Here is a 21,796-nt window from a genome sequence, read left to right on the forward strand (position 1 = left end):
AAATTGTTTCTTGGCAGGATAATACCACATCTGGGGATGTGGGCAAACTGATTTTGATAACTGTGTTTTTCCCTTTGGATGAAGAAAAGTTGGAAGAAAAGCTGAGGAAGCTACATATGCTCTTATTTCCTCAGTAACTTGTGGCAATTCAGAGCCAGGTAGCAGAGTAGTTACAGAACTTCAGCAAATACTGCTTCCTTTTCTGGAACACATAGCCCCTCTCCAAGGCATTGTTCTGAGAAAAACTTTAAGCATCTATCCGTATGGCTGGGCTTAGCAGAAGTATTTGTGTTACTCTTAGACTGAAATAAGCAGGGTGACATATATCAAATACATAGCAATAATTATATCGTTTACTAATTTTCACCATAGCTATAGTTGTTCTTGTGATCTTACACATACTGAAATTTCAGAGATTTAGCAGAGGTCCTAATATTGTCTTTTAAGCTTTTAGAAGCTACTCTCGTGTGTCTCAGGGAACACATTTACATAGTTACATATACATGTTGCTGTCCATATTTTTGTAACTAAGAGCCTTTTTATGCATTTTAAAGAAAATGAGTGAAAAAAAGAGTATAGTAAAAAAGGACAAAAATTCTTTCTCTATTGAGGGAACACGGTGAGGATCTACTGAGCTGTAATATGGGGAAGGATAACTACGGATCAAAGCAGCTGAAAAATCACAGGATCACAGTTTCAAGGACTCCGATATCTTTTGTCTTCTTTTATCTTCTCTGGATTAGCTGAGGAGCACCCAGGAGGCACACTTTTGGAGTGTACCCTCCGCGAGTCTGCTGATGACAAACCAGGAGGAGTGGCTGACACGCCGGAGGGTCGGGCTGCCGGCCAGAGGGACCTGGACAGGTTGGAGAAATGAGCTGACAGGAGCTTCATGAGGTTCAACAAGGAGGAGTACAAAGTCCTGCTCCTGGGGAAGAGCAGCCCTGTGCACCAGTATATGCTGGGGGCCACCAAGCTGAAGAGCAGTTTTCCAGAAAAGGGCCTGGGGGTGCTGGTGGGCTCCAGGTTGAACACCAGCCAGCAATGTGCCCTTGCCACAGAAGCAGCTAGCGGTGTCCTGGGCTGCACTGGGCAAAGCATCGCCAGCAGGTCAAGGGAGGTGATCCTCCCTCTCCGCTTATCACTGATGAGGTGACACCTGAAATACTGTCTCCAGGTCTGGGCTCCTCAGCACAAGAGGTACATAGGCGTAGCGGAGAGAATCTAATGAAGGGCCACGCATATGGTGAAGGGACTAGGCCATCTTCCTATGAGGAAAAGCTGAGAGAGCTGGGACTGTTCAGCCTGGAAAAGAGAAGGCTCGGGGGGCATTTTATTGATGCATATAAGTAAATGAAGGGAGGGTGCAAAGAGGAGGAGGGAGCCAGACTCTTTCTTCCATGGTGCCCAGGGACAGGACTGGAGGCAGTGGGCACATACTGAAATACAGGAGGTTCCCTCTGAACATCAGGAAACACTTTTTCACTGTGAAGGTGACCAAGCACTGGCCCAGGTTTCCCAGAGAGGTTTTGGAATCTCTCTCCTTGGAGATACTCGACACAGTCCTGGGGAACCAGCTGTAGGTGGCCCTGCTTGAGCAGGGGGTGTTGGACCAAATGTCCTCCAGAGCTTCCTGGAATCTCAGCCATTCTGTGATTCTGTGAGGACCACCGGCCAGACTGGCCTAGTTAGGATGCCAAAATGTCCCCTTGGTTACCATCTCATTGGAGCAGGAGACTTCTGCTTGAGGTCCCATGAATGGAGGCAGAATGGGAGGGGGGAGATCTAGGACTGCATGAATGCCTGTGTGTTCAAGACACTAAGTGATCTGGCTCTTGGAGTGAGAATGAGAAGAGTAGGAACATGGCAGAGGTCACAATGGCTGCCAGCAGCTGCAAAGAGCAGATAAAATGAGCTGGGTAGAGCCTGCGCACAAGGCCTATTGCTAAACTATATTCTCATAAGCAGGTGGTTCAGTAAGGTCAGACACCACTTCTCTACACCTTCCCAAGCAGCACTATCTTAATGCTTGAGTGATGTCCTTGGGCTCACTGCTTTTATACTTGCCAGTTCTTCACTGTGTTGGTTATGGGACCATAATCAAGGGAACAGCAAGTGCAAGAGGAAGAAAAGACCTGTGGGTCACGCTATAGAAGCTGTACTTGAAGGAGAAGGTGTCAGCGGCTTGTAGAGTTTGAACACATGTTGAAGGAGATACAAGTTTTTCTTTTGAATTAAAAAAAACAGTGTTGCACAGGCAGACCCTTCATGCTGATCTGAAAACATATTTAAGAACAGATTTCAAAGGGTCAGTGATATAGGGGTTTCATAAAGAAGGTTCTGCAAACATGTGAGAAGACCTGTCTCAGCGTGATGATTAAGAGGAGTAAAATGAGAGGAGAAAAATAAATTTCAATTTTTTTTTTCAGGAATATGAAAAGAAATTTTGCCCCAGACTTTCACCGCTTTGCACCTTTTTCTGCTCAGATTAAGCTTAGATGTCTGGTAAAATGATTTGATTTTAATTTCCATACTTATTTCCAGTATGGCTACAATTCGGAGAAAACTTCCCCGGTGAAAGAGGTAGGAGTGCAGAGTACAGACCAAGCTTACCTTCGTCCTTGCTGCCTATGTGAAGCACTGTCAGGTCAGAATGGTAGCTTTTGTATCCAATGCTTTTGATAAAAATGTACCAAATGGGGAGAACTCATCTTTGAACTTTGACACACTAAGATCTATATTTCAATGATGATATAATTTAACAGTACAACGTTCTTCTGGCATTAATAAATGTCGTATCTTTGGTGTAACATGATAGGATATTGCTAGTCAGAACATAAAGGTTCTGCAAGTCTTGCTCTAATTGGCAGAACAGAATACGTGCCAGGTTTTGCAGCCCAAGAATTTTGGGAAAGAGGTGAAGGGAATTGGAGAGGGCCTATGAACCGCCTTTGGCAATTATAAGATTAAATGAAGACACATGTCTTAGTTCTATATAGATTTTATCAGTGTACAGGATAGCCCAGCAGACTGCATTTTCCACATTTTCACCAATTTTACACATCTTCTTGCGATTAACACATGTTTCAAAGTCTGGAATAAAAAATCATTGATACTTTATGTCATCTGGCATTCATCCATCATTTCTCACTGAATTATTCCATGTTGTCTGGGAAGAGCATTTGACAACAGCAGTCTTCAAAGGGTTAGTACTGCAGGAGCTGTGTAAAGCAGATTCTGCAAACTCTTACATGGATAGCCCTGGTTTAGTCAGATGATGTTTAACATGGAAAGCTGATCCAAAATATTTAAAGTAATGAAATGTGTTTTTAATGATTTCAGGCCGCTAGGCTGTAATATATGATGACTGCAGTTGCATACTTAATAAACTTTTTTTTTTCGTATTTTTAATAATGTCAGCATTTTCCAATGCTTTCCAAATAAAGCTTGGATAATTCTGAATGAAATGTGGAAATACTGTTCGAATGTCCCCTTGTTGGAAAAACAATTCGAAAAATGAGATTTTTTTTGTTTCAACCTTTTCTCAAGGTTGAGTCTGATGATCCTCTGAGGTCCATTCCACCCTGGGCTGTTCTATGATTCTGTGCTGTGAAACTCGGTGGTGTAACGCCTGAGTTCGGTGTCTGTCTGCAGCGCTCCAAGCAGCCGTGTTACACCTGTGCAGGGAATGCACTTCTACCTGTAAGGGACCTTTCCACAAAACTAAAGCGTCTAAGGGTGTGGGAGCAATGAAAGCTGTAATTTTTCTAAATGTCGGTCACGTTTAGATTTCCACTGTGCATTAGGTTTAGACAAATTCTATCTTGATACCAAATCTTGATTTTTTTTTTTTTTTTTTTTTTTTTTTGCAACAAGCTTAGGTTTCTTACAAGTTATAGTGGTCCAGGTTCTGATATTCCTATGCCTGTTCAGTCACATTTTTTCTGTCAGTATTACCAAACAAAAACATGAAAAAGAAAACAAGGAGTTGCTCATTGAAATAGTGGCAAAATTTGGTTTCTCAAAATGAAATTAAGATTATTTATGTATTATTGAATGCTGTTACAATTGTTATAACGCTGTATTTTTGCAAGCAGAAAGGAATTTCTGGAATGTAAAAGTTTGATATTATGATGGTGGTTTGTTAGTACTTTAGCTAAAAGCTATGGCAAATATGAACAGGACCAGTCCTACATCTGCCACATGTAGTCATAGTTCAAAGTTTATGAAAGTACACTGATTGGTATCAGCCTCTGGCAGACCATTACCGATGTGAATGGCTGCCTCACGTAGAGTGGCACAGGAGCGAAACTCTGGGCTAAGGCTTGGCCCAAAGTTCATTGCACAGCTCTGCCGAAATTACTTCCAAGAAATGATAATATGCAGCAGCGTAGTCACTATTTTGTACACCAGATTAGTATTGCAAAACTATTTCCAGATTACAAATACAGAAGTACTTGTGCTCATCATTGATTAGGTTTAATCTAGATGTACAATGAAGTGACATAGAGTAGATGCAAAGAGGAATATTAACACTCTCATAGGGGCAGCAAACCTGTTTGTGGCAAGCCAAAACTATGGATATGTCAACACTGCAAGATACCGGCTCTTGCTGCTGATGGAAGGCTTCTAACCAGCTAGAACACATCGTCATATGTGGCAAACAGTGGTTATATCGCTCACAAAGCCTGGTGCCGACAATGTAGGCTGGATATAAAAGATGAACTTCTTGGAGTAGCCTGATTCAGTATCAGGATGAGCCCTTCTCCTCCTGCACATCTGGTTTCCTTTGCAAATTCCCAGGAGTGCAGGCGGGAAGGCAGGTGCAGCACCCAGCAGCAAACACCTGGGTTTGAACAAGCACCTTGGTTTGAACAAGCACCTCGATCTGAACAAGCACTAGAGCAAGATTGTGAGACACGCTGCGGAGCGAGTTTGCCGCCTCAGGCACAGAAACCACCACTGTGTCTCTCCGTGGTCATGTCTGGGGTTCCTGGGGGCAGGACTCGATGCCTCGTCACTGTAACAGCAAGGCTGTTATGGAAAATAATATGTAAAGCGTTATTAGACATTGTCTTTAGACAAATCCAACAGCAGGTTTATTTTCATACTACTTGATAATTTACTTTTGTGCCAGTTTACAGGAACAGAAATAGCCATAAGGGGTCAGCCTAAAGGTCCATCTAGCCCAGTGGCCTCTCTGCTAATCATCAAATGTAGTTGCTTTGCAAAGGGTGTAAGAACTGGACAAGCTTATTATACTTCTTAGTATTACTTGCAGCCTGTAACCATTTGAGAATCAGGGACTCCTAAAGCCAAATGTGGCTCCTGTGTATTTAGTTATCCTCAAGGTATTTCTCTTCCATGAAATAGATTTATCCTCACTTAAACCAGTGTAAAAGCTTTAGCATCTGCAAAATCCTGTAGGAAGGAGCTGCACAGCCAGTGTAAATACCTGGTGTGAAGAACCGCTGCCTTTTGTTTGCTCTGGACTTCTTACCTGCTATTTTCACCTGATAATCCCTAATTCCTGCCTCGGAAAAGACAATGAACAACTGATCCTCCTTGCCACTCATGACTCCATTAGCTGCTCTAGTGAATGGTGAACTATCTGTGCTGTAGATAGGGAGACACTTTAATTTGTGAGACACAGGAGTAAGAAATGCAAAGAATGAGGCTGAAAAATTAGGGACATTTTTAGCTGATACTATGACATTTGCTACCAGGTGTGCACTAATGTTTCTTGAAAGGCTGAACAAACACAACACAAAGGAAGTTCTTTCCTTGCCCGTCTGGGGTAAGTAGCAGTAACTCCAATACCTCTGCCTGAGATAAGTCACACCTCTATTACTGTGTACAATAAGGTTTAAATGACTTCAGTGAAAGTTTCAGGCAGCAGGTTTAAAAATAAACACAAAGGAATACATTTTCACACATGGTTAAACTGTGGATTTCAGTAATTCTGCATGGTGTCAGGTCAAAGTACAAGCAGGCTGACAAAAGCCTTGGAAAATCCATGAATGCATTAGAAACTATCAGCTCTAGACGTAACCTCCAGCCTGAGAAATCCTTAAACAGGCCTTAAACGGCTAAAAAAATTTGGGAAACTGCAACAGAGGCATATACAGAGTTATGCATTAGTCCATATTTGCCTTGTTTCTTATGGTTAGAGTCAGAGCACTAAGATAAGTGAGCCTTTAAGAGGTTCCGAGATGTATTTGCCCCGGTCCCTAAGTACCAAAACAGCCAGTTAAAGTTGATGTTAAGGAGGTTACAATACTCAGCTTACCTGTGTTTTTTTCAACATACTTTTTTTCTAGTTTGTTATTGAAAAGCTCTGCTAATGAGAATATCACCACCTTGAGAGGTATTTAGCATCTTATTCTTACCCTTACCAGGAAGGAATTAATTCCAAGGAATTAATTTGCAGTATCTTACTGCAGAATATCACTTGCATTTCACTGGATCCTCATGGAACCCATGCAATACAAACTTCCACATTGACTGTGCCCCTCCGTAGCCTCTCTGTCTCTGAGAATGGATTTTCCAGTGTGGGTTGTATCTGTTCTTTTCTAGACTCATGTACATCATGTTTTCTAATTTACCAAGGAGAATGTCATGAACAACAGCATCAAAAGCCTTTCTGAAATCAAGAAATATGATAGCAATTGCTTTTCCTTTGTCTGCAGGGTCTGTTACCCATCATAGAAGGAAAGTGGATTATTCCGATATAATCTCTTCTCACAAAAAAAGTGACATTGTTTTTTACTCTCTCCTTGTTATCCTCCAAGAAGTCTGTCTAGTTACTTGTTTCAGTAATTCTGTTTCCAGAAACAGAAGCTTTGCTGACTGGCCATATTTTCTTCCTTTCTTTTTAAAGCTCACAACATATTTACTCTTCCCATTATCTGAAATGTCACCCATTCTCCATGAATTCTCAAAGATTATTTTTAACAATGCTGAAATTTTATCAGCCAGTTCAGTATGTGTCCTGGGATGCAATGATGCTGTACTTGCCTTGACACTGACCACTCAGCTAGCAATGCTCATCAGCAGTAGTAAGTCAACCAGCTGTCTGATGATGGTGCAGGTCCCTTGGAGCTACAATGAGGTTCATTTACTCCCAGACTGGGGCACATCAATTTGTGCCGTTGAGAGAACAGGCTTTTCAAACTCTGCTGGGAAGATGACAGGGCATTCACGACTTTTGTCCGAGCCCTAGAATGGGACTGAGGATATAACGCTGGGACTCTGTAGGGGCAGGTTCATCAGTTCTCATATATCAGAGAATGCCACCAAGATGATGAAGAAATGAGGCAAATACATGCTTGGATAGACTGTGATGTTTTCCGTCCCACCTTGTTGCACCAGGGCGTAAGTATCGTGACTATTTTGTGGGATAACAGCTATGAAATAAAACGTTGTGTTGTGTTCCTATTTTCTGCTATCACTGATTTCAAAATCTTACTGTAGCACTGTAAGACACACGGAAAATTTAATTACACTCTTAGTAGCTGCACAGTGACAGTAGAGTGCACATTTTGAAGGTTAAAGATGGTGGTGTTTCCAAAGTACCTGGGTTGTAAATGTTACAAACACCATTTTTGTGTGTGTGGCCATCTGTGCTCTGTGCAACATCTGTAAAGTTATAAGTGACTCTTTCCATATGGTGAAAGTTCTGAAAACTGACAGACTAATTTGTACGACCAGAAAGTGCTCATATAAATAATATTACATTAGGATCTGGGGGGCAAGGGAAATTTGTAATGCCATATGTGTTCATTTCTCTGCCAGGTACAATGATTTTAATGAATAATGCACTGCAATTGTATGTGCTTTGCCCAGAAAAATGATACTTTTGATATCTTATTCTCTCTGCTGCATTTCTGAATGTCTCAGACAATCAGAATGCTAATCTCTACTTGGATAAAATATCTTATTATATAAGACTCCATGTTTGCTTGCTTTGTTACATAGCATGCTACAAAACCATATCTTGTAGTATTGCTCTTTCCCAACATTTCCCAAAGAGGGTAATGCCAATTTAATAATTTTGGGGGAGTTTTGGTATAATTGTTAGTGGAAGGCAATCATAGTTTCGTGCGCCTTGAATAATTTCTGGAAGGAAAGGAAAAGAACAAGGCAGACAAATCATCTGCTGCAAACAGTAATGAGTTGTGCTTTTTAAATAACAAAGCACAATCTGTGAAATATACCAGAAACAGAAGACAAGGAAAATCAGTGGTGCGGTGCCCTTCTGATTTTCATTTCATACTTGTTTCTCTTGCTATGGAGTGAAAACTGTGCAGTGGGTAAGGTCTAAGTCTGCCTACCAGCTCTGCTGGAGTTGTCTCCAGCCTCTGACCAGACTACACGGGCAGCAGCTGAGGCAGGGGTGTAGGGAAGCAGTGAGCTGCAAAGTTTGTTAGTCTCTGCTAGACACTTGCAGAGAGGTTTGTAGTAACAAGGCTTTCATGCTTTTATAGGGATCATCATCAAAGCTGACATCCAGAATTCTGGGACTTCTGAGTGTCAGGACTCATTTAGGACCATTGTCAGTGGGTGTGAAGAATATCCCACATGAATAACCAACATAGCTCCCATTCTTCACATTCTTATCTCATTCGTTCTTATTCAGTGTGATTCTGTGCCACCTTTCCAATAGTCTTATTTTTTAATCTCAGTAACAGTTTCTGGATGCACCACTGCGTAGAATAGTTGGAATTGTGGATTGCAAAATGTCTGTATAAACAAAGAAAGGGTGGCAATCCTTCCTCAGAAGACATCAAAACATACAAATACACAAACCAAATATACTATAACTCTTTTAGCTAAATTAAAATCAAAACCAAAAGCAAAACCACCTTACAGAATAACTCTAAGGCATAGAAGTTTTATTTTGAATTTTCCAGTCAGTTTCTTGTACTTTCCTACATCCGTTTCTCATGTATGAAATGCAAATGCAAGAGACATTAGTAGCTTTATCATCTGTGTTAGTGTGGCCATGATGTACAGGTTATACAACAAAGACTCAATTTGTTTGTATAATAACAAATGGTGAAGACACAAGCAAGAAACTGTGTGAAATGTTTTAACTGAGCCAGACGGGCATGTTAGATGTAGGAGATATAGGAGGAAAATTCTTTTGTTCCATAATGTTCTCACTATAAGCCCCCTCCTGATAGCTAAGCAGTTATATATAGACATTTGGCTGTTCAGTTTGACAGGGAAGGAAATGCAGACTGACTGTGCTGTACTCTACAGGTGCTGAGTATAGCATGATTTTGGACACCATCAGTGTCCCTGTTAAAAATTCTAAAGTATTGTTGAAGTCAAAGTGGGATTTGTGATTTATTTTCCATTGAAAGGACAGATGAAGAAGTCTTCACAAAGTCTATTTTGACAGTGAGTGTAAAAGCGTCTAAAGTAAAGACTGTCAAGATGGCTGAGAGCACCTGTAACTCATTGGTTTGAATAACTTTCTCTCCAGCTGGACACCTTCAGAAATTCCTCAGCTGGAAAGAATTATTTGACCAACATGCTGTTTCCAGACCTGATTTGGTTTTCAATGTAGGTGCAAATGCAATAAAGTCAAGTAGAGTGAAATGAACTGGCACTTGAGATTAATGTCAACATCTGTGTGCAAATACTCACTGTTGTTGGATAGCACTATTAGCTGTATCTAGTTTATTTAGACAGCAATATTTAGTACTGCAGATTTTTCTACATTGCAGCTGCAGGCTATTAACCTAGAACATGACCTCTTTTAGTTATTAGTTAAGGCAGTAATAGTAGTGATACAGATTACAATGAAGTTCCCTTGAGAAAAAAGCACAGTAATTAAACTCTGTGTCACTATAATTTTTCATGTCCTATAATGAAGCCGGTGTATTAATGAAAAATAAATAAATAAATAGAGGGAAATAATGTGGAAAGACTTAGCTAAAGGAATCTCATTTTTTTGGGTTGACTTTTCTCCTAAGTATCAAAGATGAGATTAGAGTGTGGTTGAGAGCAATAAGAAGAGCAAATGCATATTAGAATGGCTTGGGAAAGCGAATCTAGTGCTTTGGGGCACAAGCAGATCACCCATATGACTAGCATTTGAACATGTTTTTTTACCCAGATAGGCTTGACCCAGTGTGGAAATAAGCCATGTAAACTTTCTTTGAAAGATAATTAAAGACCATTGCCAGGGGCAGAATGTTTCAACATTTGGACTCTTGATCTTTTCTGGCTTGTTGAAATCTATGTTCCTATGAATATTTGAAGTTACGGCAGGCTTCTGCTCATGTGCTTGCCCTAGAATCCCCTAAAGATTTTTATGCTGCAGTTTCATGCTTATTCAGAATGCAATAAATTTGATAAAAAGTCAATAATGGCATGCAATTGGATAAGAATTTATGCACAATGTTTTTTGTTTGATATCGAAGTCACTAGTGAATGTATACAGGCATGAGAATATAAAGTACATAAATAGACAGAAAGATCAATTAATTGTACCACTGAACTTTGTTCCCAGGATCTAGAGCTCTGAAGTGCTAAGTAAGGTTAGCTGGTAACTTCTTGTATCTGTATCACCTGTTCTAACTGACAATCATTGCAAATTGGGTATGTATCCCAAGGGAACATTTTTTATTAAAGATGCTAAAACTCATTTTCCCTGTGATTCAAGTGAATATGACCCAGACATAAAAATCACTGCGTATTACAATTTACTCTGGACCAAATAATCCAACTCGCTCTGCTCTTTGAGTGATTCATTGCAATATTATCAAGAGAAACTTGGAAATGCTTATTACAAATAAACAAGGAAAGACCAATTTCAAAAGAGCCGATGCTGTCAGGAGAAGCCTCTATGAGATGAAAATAGATACAGGGCTGAAATTTAAGGTAACATATTCAAATATCTTTCTTCAGATTTTAATTAAACACCCAGGATTATCTTTCAAGTAGTGTTATGCTTCAAGCTCTTGGCTAAAAAGAGACAGAAAGCTCTGGAGCATCCAGAATTTGAAAAGCCCACAGCCAGCCATGTAAGCTTCATAAAGGCTGTCCTATTTCACCTGAAGACAGACATGGACATCCCTGCATATTCATGCATATGAATACAATAAGGGATAGCAATTAGTTTCTAGTATGCACAGCTTAAGGATGCTTCCCTTCCTCTCTTGAGTGCATAAGGTTCTTCAGTTAAATAAATGCCATGTGCCCATCCTTATTGTAAATGATGAAAAAAAAACCCTTTTAGTTAATCCTAAGGCATCCTACAGATTGATTGCTTTGCAAGTATCCCTTATCTATTACAGCAGGTAAAAAAAAAAAAAAAGTGCAATATATGAAATAATACTTGCATACTTTGTCATGCCTCCATAAATATATAACACAGCTAGAGCAGCCTATAGCTGCCTTTCAAACTAGTGAGAAAGGGTACCGATTTCTTTCGTGTATAGTTGGCCAAAAGCCACTTTCTTTCCTGCAATGGGAAAGTTGGAAGAATAACACTTTCTGGTTAATTCTGCACCTTTCTCATCACAACGTGATTTGCTACTTCCCAAACATTTTGGATGGCTCCCTGGCTCCCTTGGAATAGCTGCCCTGCAGGGTCCTTCTATCCTTGGAAATGCAGCTCTTAAAGATGTTGTGCTGCTATTTGTGGCTTCCTACCACAGCTGCACATCAAATATACAAAGCAGAAGCCAGGCAGGCACGCTTTGGCAGCAGAAATGAAATTATAATATGAGGACTGGAAGAGAAGTGACTTGGGTGTTATTGTTCTGATAAGAAATTAGTAATCAAATGTACAGAAGAAGGCAATTGCTTGCTGTTTCAAGCAATTGTTCCAGAAAGAAGTGTTTGTTACCAGGAGAACAAGGATCAAGCTCACTAACTGTATATTCATGATTAGAAATAGGCTTAATCTAGGGATGTTTTTATCCAGGATCTCTTCATCCAGTTTAGCATTGCCCACGTATCTCTTTCTCCACCATTGCCACCCCAAATGACAGACAGAAAAGGAACTGTGCCGAAACAGGAGTGGGAGCGGTAATACCTTAGTTCTCAAGAAGTCTAGAGAAATAGCGAGAGGTTAAGATGCGCTCAAGTGCAGTCTGACCAATCTGACTTTGCCCACCTCCTGTTTCTCTAGCGGTGGTTGATTCAGGTTTTAATTAGTTGCATGCGCGTAGGTATTTGGTGCCATTTTGAATGCCCTTAGGTATCCTTTTTGATCTCCAGACCTCCAGATGCTTCCCCAGAAGGGCATGGGTTTCTTATAGGTCCTACAGTGTATCTGCATGCTCCATGTGAATGTCTCAGAGGAATGCAATGATAGCTTGCATCCAAAGGACACAGATTTCAGATCAGTACACTCAAAGTTTTCACTGAAGTATCTGCCACTGGATCTGAAACCACTCCTGTCCCGGTGCCTCCACAATGTCTGGTATCACTCAGGCATGTTTCATTTTGCAGCTTTAGCAGTCAGGGAATGTTCAGACTGGTTGCAGGACTAACCTCCAGTTTATCCTTTCCCTGCAGCTGTGCTTCAAAAGGGTCACATACGTAGCTAACACATCTCTGTGTTCATCTCTGCAGCTTTTATTCAATGTAGTGTTCAGGTTCAGGCTGGACAATGCACAGTTCACCAGGGAGGGGCAGTTAATGAACCACCGGTTCTGCAGCTCTTTAGCATTTTTTGTCCAGTTTCTCTTTGCAGTAACCTCAGTAACCTTGCACACCCCGAGTGTGAAGCTGTATCTGCTTGTCCCTAGCATGCCTTCCTGCAGTGAAAGCAAAAAGCGTGCAGTGAAGGAAGCAGGTATCCAATGGATTTGTGCTCTACCCTTTGTGTACTTGGTGTGTTGTGAGTACACGCATGAAAGAAGTTCAATGAAAGACAGTAACTCTTGTCACACGCCAGCTCTAGCTGTTACTGCAGCATAGGCGTGTCCACGGTTCCCTTTTCTGTCCTTGCCCTGTCCTACCTTGCTTGCAAAGTATCCCTTGCAAAGTGCCATAAATAAAGAATCCTTCCTAAAGGCTATCCTTCACTTCTCTGCGTAAACATCTACTCGACGGTCACCTCCAGGACTGATCACCAATGCACAGGAAATCCTGCATTTCCTTTGCTATAGATTTCAAGCCACAGACCTTGATTAAACACTCATGAGCTTCCACCAAACCCAATCATTTCCTTTTCCTTTCCCGCAGCAGATGACATGCTCCTGCATTACCTCACATTTTCTGCAAGTGTCTTCAGAGGAAGAAACGGAGCCAAAAAGCTAAAAACAGACTTAGCTAGCATCTTATTTCGATAAGGTAGTCAAGGATGGGTGGGATCAGTGAGAAGAGAGTATTTACTGTTTCCCCTTAGAGAAGCATAAAAGATGTCACTTCTTCTGGTTTATATAACTGTCATTCTGAAACAAGATTATTTAACTGGCAAATGCAGCGGATTTTGTAAGAACTAGAATACCCTCTTCAGTGATGTAACACTTTCCTAATCTAATCCAGCATGGCCTGTGGTGGCTATTGTATATTTTGTTACAAATTCATCAAAAGAATCACAGTTTTGGCTATTGATACATAATGGGCGATCTCATAAGATAGTATTTTCTTTTTCTTTTTTCTTTTTGAGAGGGCTGGTGGGTAGCAGGATGAAGAGAACAAAACTATTTCACAGAAAAGCACAGTCAAGATGCAATCTTGAAATTATAAATTCTATCTCTAACTCTTCCAACAACTTACCTCATTGTTTTGGAACCCCTCAAGGAAGCAAAGTTTCATATCTGCAGGAGCTGGACCTCCTTTTTAGCAGATAACATCCACAGGTCACTTCTGGTAGAGCTGCAAAACACGCAGTCCAACCGGAGGTAAACCTGGAAGTTTGCATTTTTGCCAGTGTCTCAGAAAACACTAGATTAGGTAATTCACACTGACTCATCATAGCTGTGACATCTTCTATGGCTTAGACCACACAGAAGTTTACAACTGCTGCCACATCAAGATCTGGTCTTTAGTTCAAATACAGGGGTTCGTATTTTTATTTCCAGAATGAGATTGAGCCCTTGGAGACAAAACAGTCAAGAACAGCCTATGGTGTGAGAAACAACCAGACCAATGCTTCCTCAGCCAGGAATGAACATCTCAAATCTTTTTAAGTTGTTAGACATACACTGGAGGCATACAGAATAGGCTAAAAGCCAACGGGTAAGGATTTGGGAAGCTGTTAGATTATTTTTGGTGTCTCAACACTACTTTTCAAGGTTTGAGGTTCCCTATATCGCATATTACAGTCATTCTGATGCTTAAAGACAAAGAAATCGAAGAAAAATGCCTGTTAAAAAAAAAAAAAAAGGTTTATTTTTCTTTTATTTGTAAACAGATAAAAAGGGATCTGTTCAGCTGATACTAAAATAAATTCACTTTGGCCTTGCATGGTAGTTTTTGTTCATATAACTTGTAATGGAAAAGCTAATTGACATCCTGTCATTTCTGTTTCAATAAACCGAACTCAGTGATGCTGCCCTCTAGAATCCATGACAGCTGATCTATTTCCAAAATAAACCAAGGAACTAAAATTATTTGCAAACAAAGATTACTTCATTCTGGAATGAGGTATGCTAAGCCTTTTTTCTCCCCTCAACAACTGGTACAAGGAAAAATGTTAAGAAAAAATACTTCCAAACAGTTAAAGATCAAAAGGGAGACTATATTTCACAGTAAGCTATATTTCACGGTGGAGAAAAATTAATCATAGGTAGTTTCAAATGTTTTAAAAATAAATTAGCAGGTCTGAAGAAAGACAGCATATTGGCAAATAAGATGGGAATTCAGTAAGTAAAACATAGTGATTATGAATGGTATAATATTCCAAGAAGGAAAACTATATTAAAATAAAAATTTTAAACTTTTCTATGATCACCCACATAAGCATCTGAAAGCACATTAAAATAATTAGTGGATGCATGTTTTCAGAAGCCTCCTGTAAAAGGACAAGGATGCCATTCACCATTTCTTGGACAATACAGAAGAAAAGGCAAAATACAAAAGAAAATACAGAGAACGGTCAGGGCACTGCAGACTCCTGTGCCGGGGTGCCAGGGGCTCCTGCGTGGGTGATGGCAGGGCCGGGTGGCCAGGGCAGCTGGGGGAGCCCAGCCCCGGGCACTGGGCACCTCTCTGCGGGTGGGGATGAGACCAGATGGGACATGGTCCCGCGGCTGCGCCCAAGTTTATGTGGCCATGGCCAGGCATGTCCTATGATATGGTGGGAGATATAGCTCAGGCAGGGCCCAAGTGGCAGAGGCTCAGCTTAAAACATCTCCCAGGGTCAGGGGTTGGCCCAGGCTGTGGCTCCCCTGCCGTGCCCAGTCACAGAAGGAAGGAAGGGGACAGCCTGTGGCTGCCCTGTCCCTGAGCTAGTCCTGAGACCTGGGAGCCAACTGCCTGGGAGGGGGGATGCGCTCACGGCCCCACGGAGATGGGAAAACCCTGTGAAGGTTTGAGCAAGAAACATCTGTAGCTGCTAGAGACTAGACACTTTTGCAATGTAGAGATGTATCAGTTTCGAGCAATATTGGGTTGGATGGGAACCTAGGTAGGCATTTCCAAAAAAGAAAGAGAGCAATATGAAAATAAAGATTTTCATTAGACAAGAGGTTTCTGTCCGCATGAGATTTTAATTGGTTGACATAACTGTAAAAACTTCGACCGCAGGATGCATGTGTGTTCATAACAAAAATCAGGCACATTCAGTGAACCAGCAAATAATACACAGTCACTAGCATGGCTATTAACCATCTGTGCAGGTCTTTTAGTGTAATAAAGTTGAGCATGGAAATTTGACAGATGGGGATATTACTCAGAAGCACTTTTTGTGTTGCATTAAACATGTAAAATGCATTTCCAATTAATCTGAGGCATTTGTTTACAGCTGAAATGCCTTATTTTTGTTTACATGGGATCTCCACTAACCTGAGTTTTATTCTGAAAGGGACATATACATGCTATTCAGTAAATAGAATAATAATGCGTCTGTATTATCATTCAAGTGGATTTCGCTTTCTGCTATCTCGGGGTTTTTTGTTTTCAATGTAATACACTGGAAATTACTCCCTTTACTCCTTTATTAATATTTTAAAACTATATCATTTTGTTTTCTTTAGAGATACAGGAAGCCGCAAAATGGAACAAACCCATCACTGAACTGTTACTGTATTTATGGTACAGACCAATGCATTACAGAAACTTTTTGAGAAAAAAGAAGAGCGGGGATTAGTTTCTAAATGTGCAGTAACACAGTGCTTCCATGCTTATAACATCCCCTGAGTATTACCCTTTATTCCTGTGCAACCAACACCTCTGTGTGCACAAGACTGTACTTACAGTGTTTATCTTGATAGATAATAATTTAAAAATAACAAAAAACCCTGTTCTGTCCATTCTCTGAACGTATCCCCACCATTCAAACACCTTCCTCTGTTTTTTTCTTTCTGGATATTCTATCTACATCTGATTGTCCTCAGGTAAAAAAATGGGCTTGACTTCTCGTTGGTTTATTTAGAGGAAAAAATTGCACGGTGCCGAGCTGGTGGAGTGGGAAAAAGACTGTACGTGGAGCAGAACTGAGAGTAAAATAGGTGAGAGACAACTTCCATTCTCTCAGGGGTTGTACTTCTCCTGCCTTTTCCATTGCCTGCTGAAAATGCAATTAATTTCACTGTCCCACAGTCTTATCACCTTGGTGTTATTTTTATCTGTATCACTATTCCTTTTATTTGCCTTGTTACAATGCCTAGGTACCTCAGCCAAGATCAAGACTGTACAAATACGGCCTGAATCTGCCAGTAAAATATTGCAAATTCTAATGGAAAAGGCAGGAATAAGAACAGAGAAAGTGAACATTATTGTTTCAGTTTTACGTAGAAAACAAGACAGAGAGACTAAGGGAGATGTGCCTGCATCTAGAAGTCTGGTGCCGGTTTGAATGCCCCACGGTTCCCAAAAGAGACAGCAGAGGTGATGGCCACAGTCCTCCGGAGGCTGCTGGACACCCGGCTGGCGGTAGGACTAGCTGCTGTGTCTGGGTGACTGGATGCCTGCGTCCCACCGGAGGTCACTTGCTCAAGGTTGTTCAAAGAGCGCATGGCAAAGCTGTGCTTGAACATAAATCCCATGAGCTCCACTTCACTGTCCCCATCACAAATTAATTCCTCTTTTCAGCTTCTTTTTTTTTCTTTCTCCCAACCACCTACACTACTGCTGTTACGAAGCAGAATATCCTTTCCTGCTTTAAATTTTTCTTCTTTCTGTTTCGATCTTTGCTGTTGGCTCCTGCCCCCCTCTCTCGCTCAGCAGAAGGCTGAACGCCGCTTGGGTTGGATGCTGTGTTATATAACACTTACCACCCCCCCCCTGCTCATTTGCTGGCATCTCCTCCCACCCCCAGCATGCCAAACAATGCTAATGTACGCTGAAACATGGGGATCGATAGCCTTTGCAATTTTATTTTAGCTAGTGTGCCAGTAAGCTGTTGGTAGACATGTAAACAGGTGATGTATTAAAAACCTCATGTCTATGACATACCCACTTGCAATCAGCTCTCCAAATTAATTACGTATGTGTGAAAGAAAAATTCTTATAATTATACTAGATCTGTTAACCCTTTGAAGAGTCATGTTATACATTTATTTGGGGCAGATTAAGTAGAAAAGATTGACCTTAATTCTTAACACTATTATTCTCTATCGCCACATTGTTCTTTCTTTTCCTGTCATTAAGAAGTCATTCCATTTCTGTGTTGACATTTTTATCTTCTTTTTTTATCCTTTCCAAAAGCCATGTTATTTATTGATTTTTTGCTGACAAACAAAAGGATGAGAAAGAAAAATGGCATAATCCCCAGCAAACAGCAAATGGCAAGGGCACGCTGTATTCCTCTGATGCAGAGGAGTAACTTTTTAGCATTCATTTCTCACTTCACTACTTTAGTTCCACTGTCTTTTCCTTCTGGTTCTGCTTTAGTTCTTTCCTAACCAGTATTTTGGACTCATCTGTTTGTTCTGACATGTCCTGTTTTGTTTTGTTTTGTTTTGTTTTCATGATTGCCCCTTCTTTCCTTAGAATTAGTTTATTTGATTAATTCTGTCTCCAGTTCTGTTTAGTTTCTCTGCCAACCTCTTCACATATTACTTTGCTATGAAAAAATTATATATAGAAGAATTTCTTACCTTCACAGCATCCTGAAGTAATGTCACTGTCAGTGTGACAATTTTTGTCTTACATTACCAAATCTGGATGAATCCATGCTACTTACCTACTTCACAAACACCTTGTGAACAAAAGTAGTTTCAGGGTTGGAGCGTCTTGTCCTAATGCCAAGCTTAATGGCCAGCACTGGCTTAGCTATTGCAGAGCTGTCAGAACAAAGGTTTTCAGAGAATGGGAACTAGTGGATGATGAGAAAAGGTAGAATCGTAGAATCATAGGATGGTTTAAGTTGGAAGGGGACTTGAAGATCATGCAGTTCAAACCCCCCCTGCCATGGGCAGGGACACCTTCCACTAGACCAGGTTGCTCAAAATCCAACCTGGCCTGAACACTTCCAGGGATGGGGCATCCACAGCTTCTCTGGACAACCTGTTCCGGTGCCTCACCGCCCTCACAGTAATTTCTTCCTCGTGTCTAATCTAAAACTGCTCTCTTTCAGTTGAAAACACTACCTCTTAATCCACTATAGGAAGACAACCTCTGAATATGCGCTTTTTTAGAGCAATGCTGTAAACACGAGTGTTGTTTTGTCCTTAATGTACCTATCACTTGGCCTCCATAACACACGCAGACTGTAGGAGGACCGAAAGGGCTTGAACTGCACCTTGCCCCAGCTAGCGTGAACATCACTCTCCCGCAACATGGGGCTGCTGCTCCTGTGCAGATAGCATACCGCCTGAGCTGGCCTCCAGCCAGGCCGAGGGGCTGGACCAGGCCTTTGGTGCATGCTCAGCGAGCCTCTCCAGAGAGCTGGACAGCCACAGGGTCACGGGCTGACGAGCGCCGTTTTGGTTCTCTGTGCTTCTTCATTCTTCTGATAACATGCCCACACCAAGGAAGCCACTGCTATCAAAAGGTGGCTGGTGCGGGCAGTGGCTGAGCCACCCTGGTACACCCTCATCCTGAGGCCAGGTATGAAGCAGCCAGTGAAGAAGATGGGTGATTTCATCATACTTGGAATCTAAATGTGGCTGTGGAAGAGCATATGGCTTCACAATTGTGTTTTGAGGTTTTATTTCTTTCTCTTTCCCAGTGCAGACAGTTGCTGTCATTTTCACGAGATGAAATGTGCACTGGTGTTATATTTGATGCTGAAATTCACAAATTCACACATACTTTCCTTTAGCAGCCCCAGCCAAACTTTAAAGAATTTCTAACCACTGTAGGTTCTTTTTTTTTTTTTTTTTTTTTTTTGAGCTATTTGATCATGATGCCTTTAGCAGATTTAATTTTGAAAACGAGGTGATGTAAGGAATTTTGGCAGAAAAAAAAAAAAAAGCCACCCACAAAAGACTAGGAGGACCACTGTTTCACACCCAGAGAACAACTGTTGCACATTGGTTCTGTTGAGCTTTTACAAGCGCGATCTTCTGCAATGAAAAACCCGGTAAAGTAAAAAGTCCTGTAGGTGCGTGTCCCTTCAGGGGCTGGGCCCTGCGCCGGGGTGCCGGGGTGGCGGAGCCCCGCGAGCGCTGCCGTGCCGCCACCGCCCGCTGGGCCCGGGGCTTGTGCAGGGCCGAGGGGCGAGAACCGGCCCGCCGGGGCCCCCGGCCGGGGTCGGAGCCGCGGCCACGAAGGGAAGGGCGGCGGCAGCGCTAAGCCGTGCCCGTGGGGGCGGTGGCGGCGGCGCCGGGGAGGCAGCCGCTGGGGCGCGGGGCGCACGGCGCTGAGGGGCGGGGGCAGGGCGCCGGCGGGAGGGCGGGCGCGGCCCCGCCGCCCGGGGCAGGGGCAGGTCTTGGCCTGGCCGGGCAGGCGCCGGCTGCCGCCGAGGGTGCCGGTGTCCCCGCCGGCCCGAGCGGGGATGGCCGCGCCGGCGCGGGGGAGGCGGGACCCAGTGACGGTCCCCGCGCGCGCTCTCCCGGGCGCTCGGGGGCGGCTGCCGGCGGCGGGACCCGGCCCGGCGCGTGCCGGACCTGCCCCTCCCTCCCGCCCCGCCCCCCCGCCCCGCCGCCCCCAGCCCCACGCACACGCACGCACCCACACACGCCGCCACCCACACGCGGTCACGCTCCCTCACACGCACACGCCGCCGGCGCGGCTCCGGAGCGCGGCGGAGAGAGGCGGCCGCGCCGGGTCACCTTCCCGGCCTCTGGCAGCGGGAAGGGCGCCCTCGCCGCCATCCGCCGCTTCGGGCCGGCCCGGCCCCGGGGGAGCGGATGCCCCGGGCCGGCGCGGGCATGAGCTGCGCCGAGGGGAGCGCCGTCCTCCCTCCCGGGGAGCCGCAGCCGGACCGCGCCGCCCCGCTGGAGCTGCCGGCCGCAGCGGGGGACGAGAGCGGGGACAGCCCGGAGGAGGGAGACAGCGGCGGCCCCAGCGCTGGCGAGGGCCGGAGGGGCGGCTCGGAGAGCGGCCGCGCCGAGGCGGGGGCCGCCGGCGGCGACAAACCCGAGACCCGCTCGGTGTGCAGCAGCGAGAGCGGCAGCGGCAGCCACCCCGGCGGGGCCGGCCCCATCTGCAAGATCTGCTTCCAGGGCCCCGAGCAGGTGAGGAGAGCGGGGCGGGCGGGCAGCTCCCCGCGCCCGGCGCGGACGGGCCGGTCCCCTCACCGCCCCCCGCCCCCGAGGCGGCATTGGCGGGGGCCGGCGGCGGGCGGGCGGGCGTCGGGGAGCGATCAGCACCAGGGACAGGGCTCGGCCCGGCGCCCGCCCCGCCGGCCCCGCGCCCGCCCCGCCGGCCCCGCGCCCGCCCCGCCGGCCGGGCTGCTGCCCTCTGCCGCCCTCGCCGTGCTGCCTGCCGAGCGCGGCCGGCGCCCTGGCGGGGACAGCCCTCCCCGAAGCGGGCGTTGCGAGCCTCAGCTGCTGTACGAGGCGGTGTGACAAACGCTTGGGGCAATTGTGAGCCGGCGCAGAGCTCCAGGACCGTTCCGAGATATGTTATGGCTGGCTTGCACGCCGTGTAGTCTTCCTGCCATCACGCTCGCTGGCTGTCCCTTCGGGGACTTTAAACAATACGAATTTCTCAGGTGTCCATTAGACTTTCAAATGAGAGTGTTAGCTTACAGGTAGTGCTGGGAAGACCTCCAGGTATCTCCTCTGTCATTGCATTACTGGACACAATATCAGTGGTGGATCCATAGCTAGCATTTTGTAGCTTGTCTTGTCGTTTAGCTAAAAAATATATATAACTTTCCGAGGAAAGAGAAAAGCTGGTTTATGTAATTCAGAAATATATGAACTACTGGGGGAAGTATTTAGTTACATTATTTGGGGTGCTGCCAGGCTAGCTGGACAGTGCGGAGCCCGGCTCCAAGAGCACGGTTCTCTGACGTCACCTGTTTCTCTCCTAGCGATGACTGCAAATAACAGTTGGAACAATGCATGTAATCACTTTCAGTACCGTTTGAGGTATTTGAAAGGGCTAATGCTACTGTTGCTTGATGCACAGTAATCTTTCACTTGTTTCACATACGTATGTGTACATGCATAGACAGTTCTCTGGCTTTGCCTCATTAGAAGCGCTTAGACTTTTTAAGACAGTTTAATTTTTGAGTATATACATGCTTTTTCACGTATTAAAGTTTAGACCA

At 43.9% G+C, this 21,796-nt stretch overlaps 1 protein-coding gene across 2 annotated transcripts in view; it reads left to right on the forward strand.

Moving 5' to 3' along the window:
- MARCHF11 (membrane associated ring-CH-type finger 11) overlaps positions 1 to 21,796 on the forward strand; it is a 98,082-nt gene that overhangs the window by 16,015 nt on the left and 60,271 nt on the right. For both annotated transcript variants that reach the window (XM_080377789.1, XM_080377790.1), the window contains one exon: positions 1 to 20,753. This exon is cut by the window's left edge. In XM_080377789.1, coding sequence (XP_080233915.1) covers positions 20,427 to 20,753 — 327 coding nt within the window. In that variant the 5' untranslated portion in view covers positions 1 to 20,426. The remainder of the gene's footprint in view (positions 20,754 to 21,796) is intronic.

Source organism: Falco punctatus (genome assembly GCF_963210335.1).
Source record: "Falco punctatus genome assembly, chromosome: 3".
In the NCBI taxonomy this organism is placed as follows: domain Eukaryota; kingdom Metazoa; phylum Chordata; class Aves; order Falconiformes; family Falconidae; genus Falco; species Falco punctatus.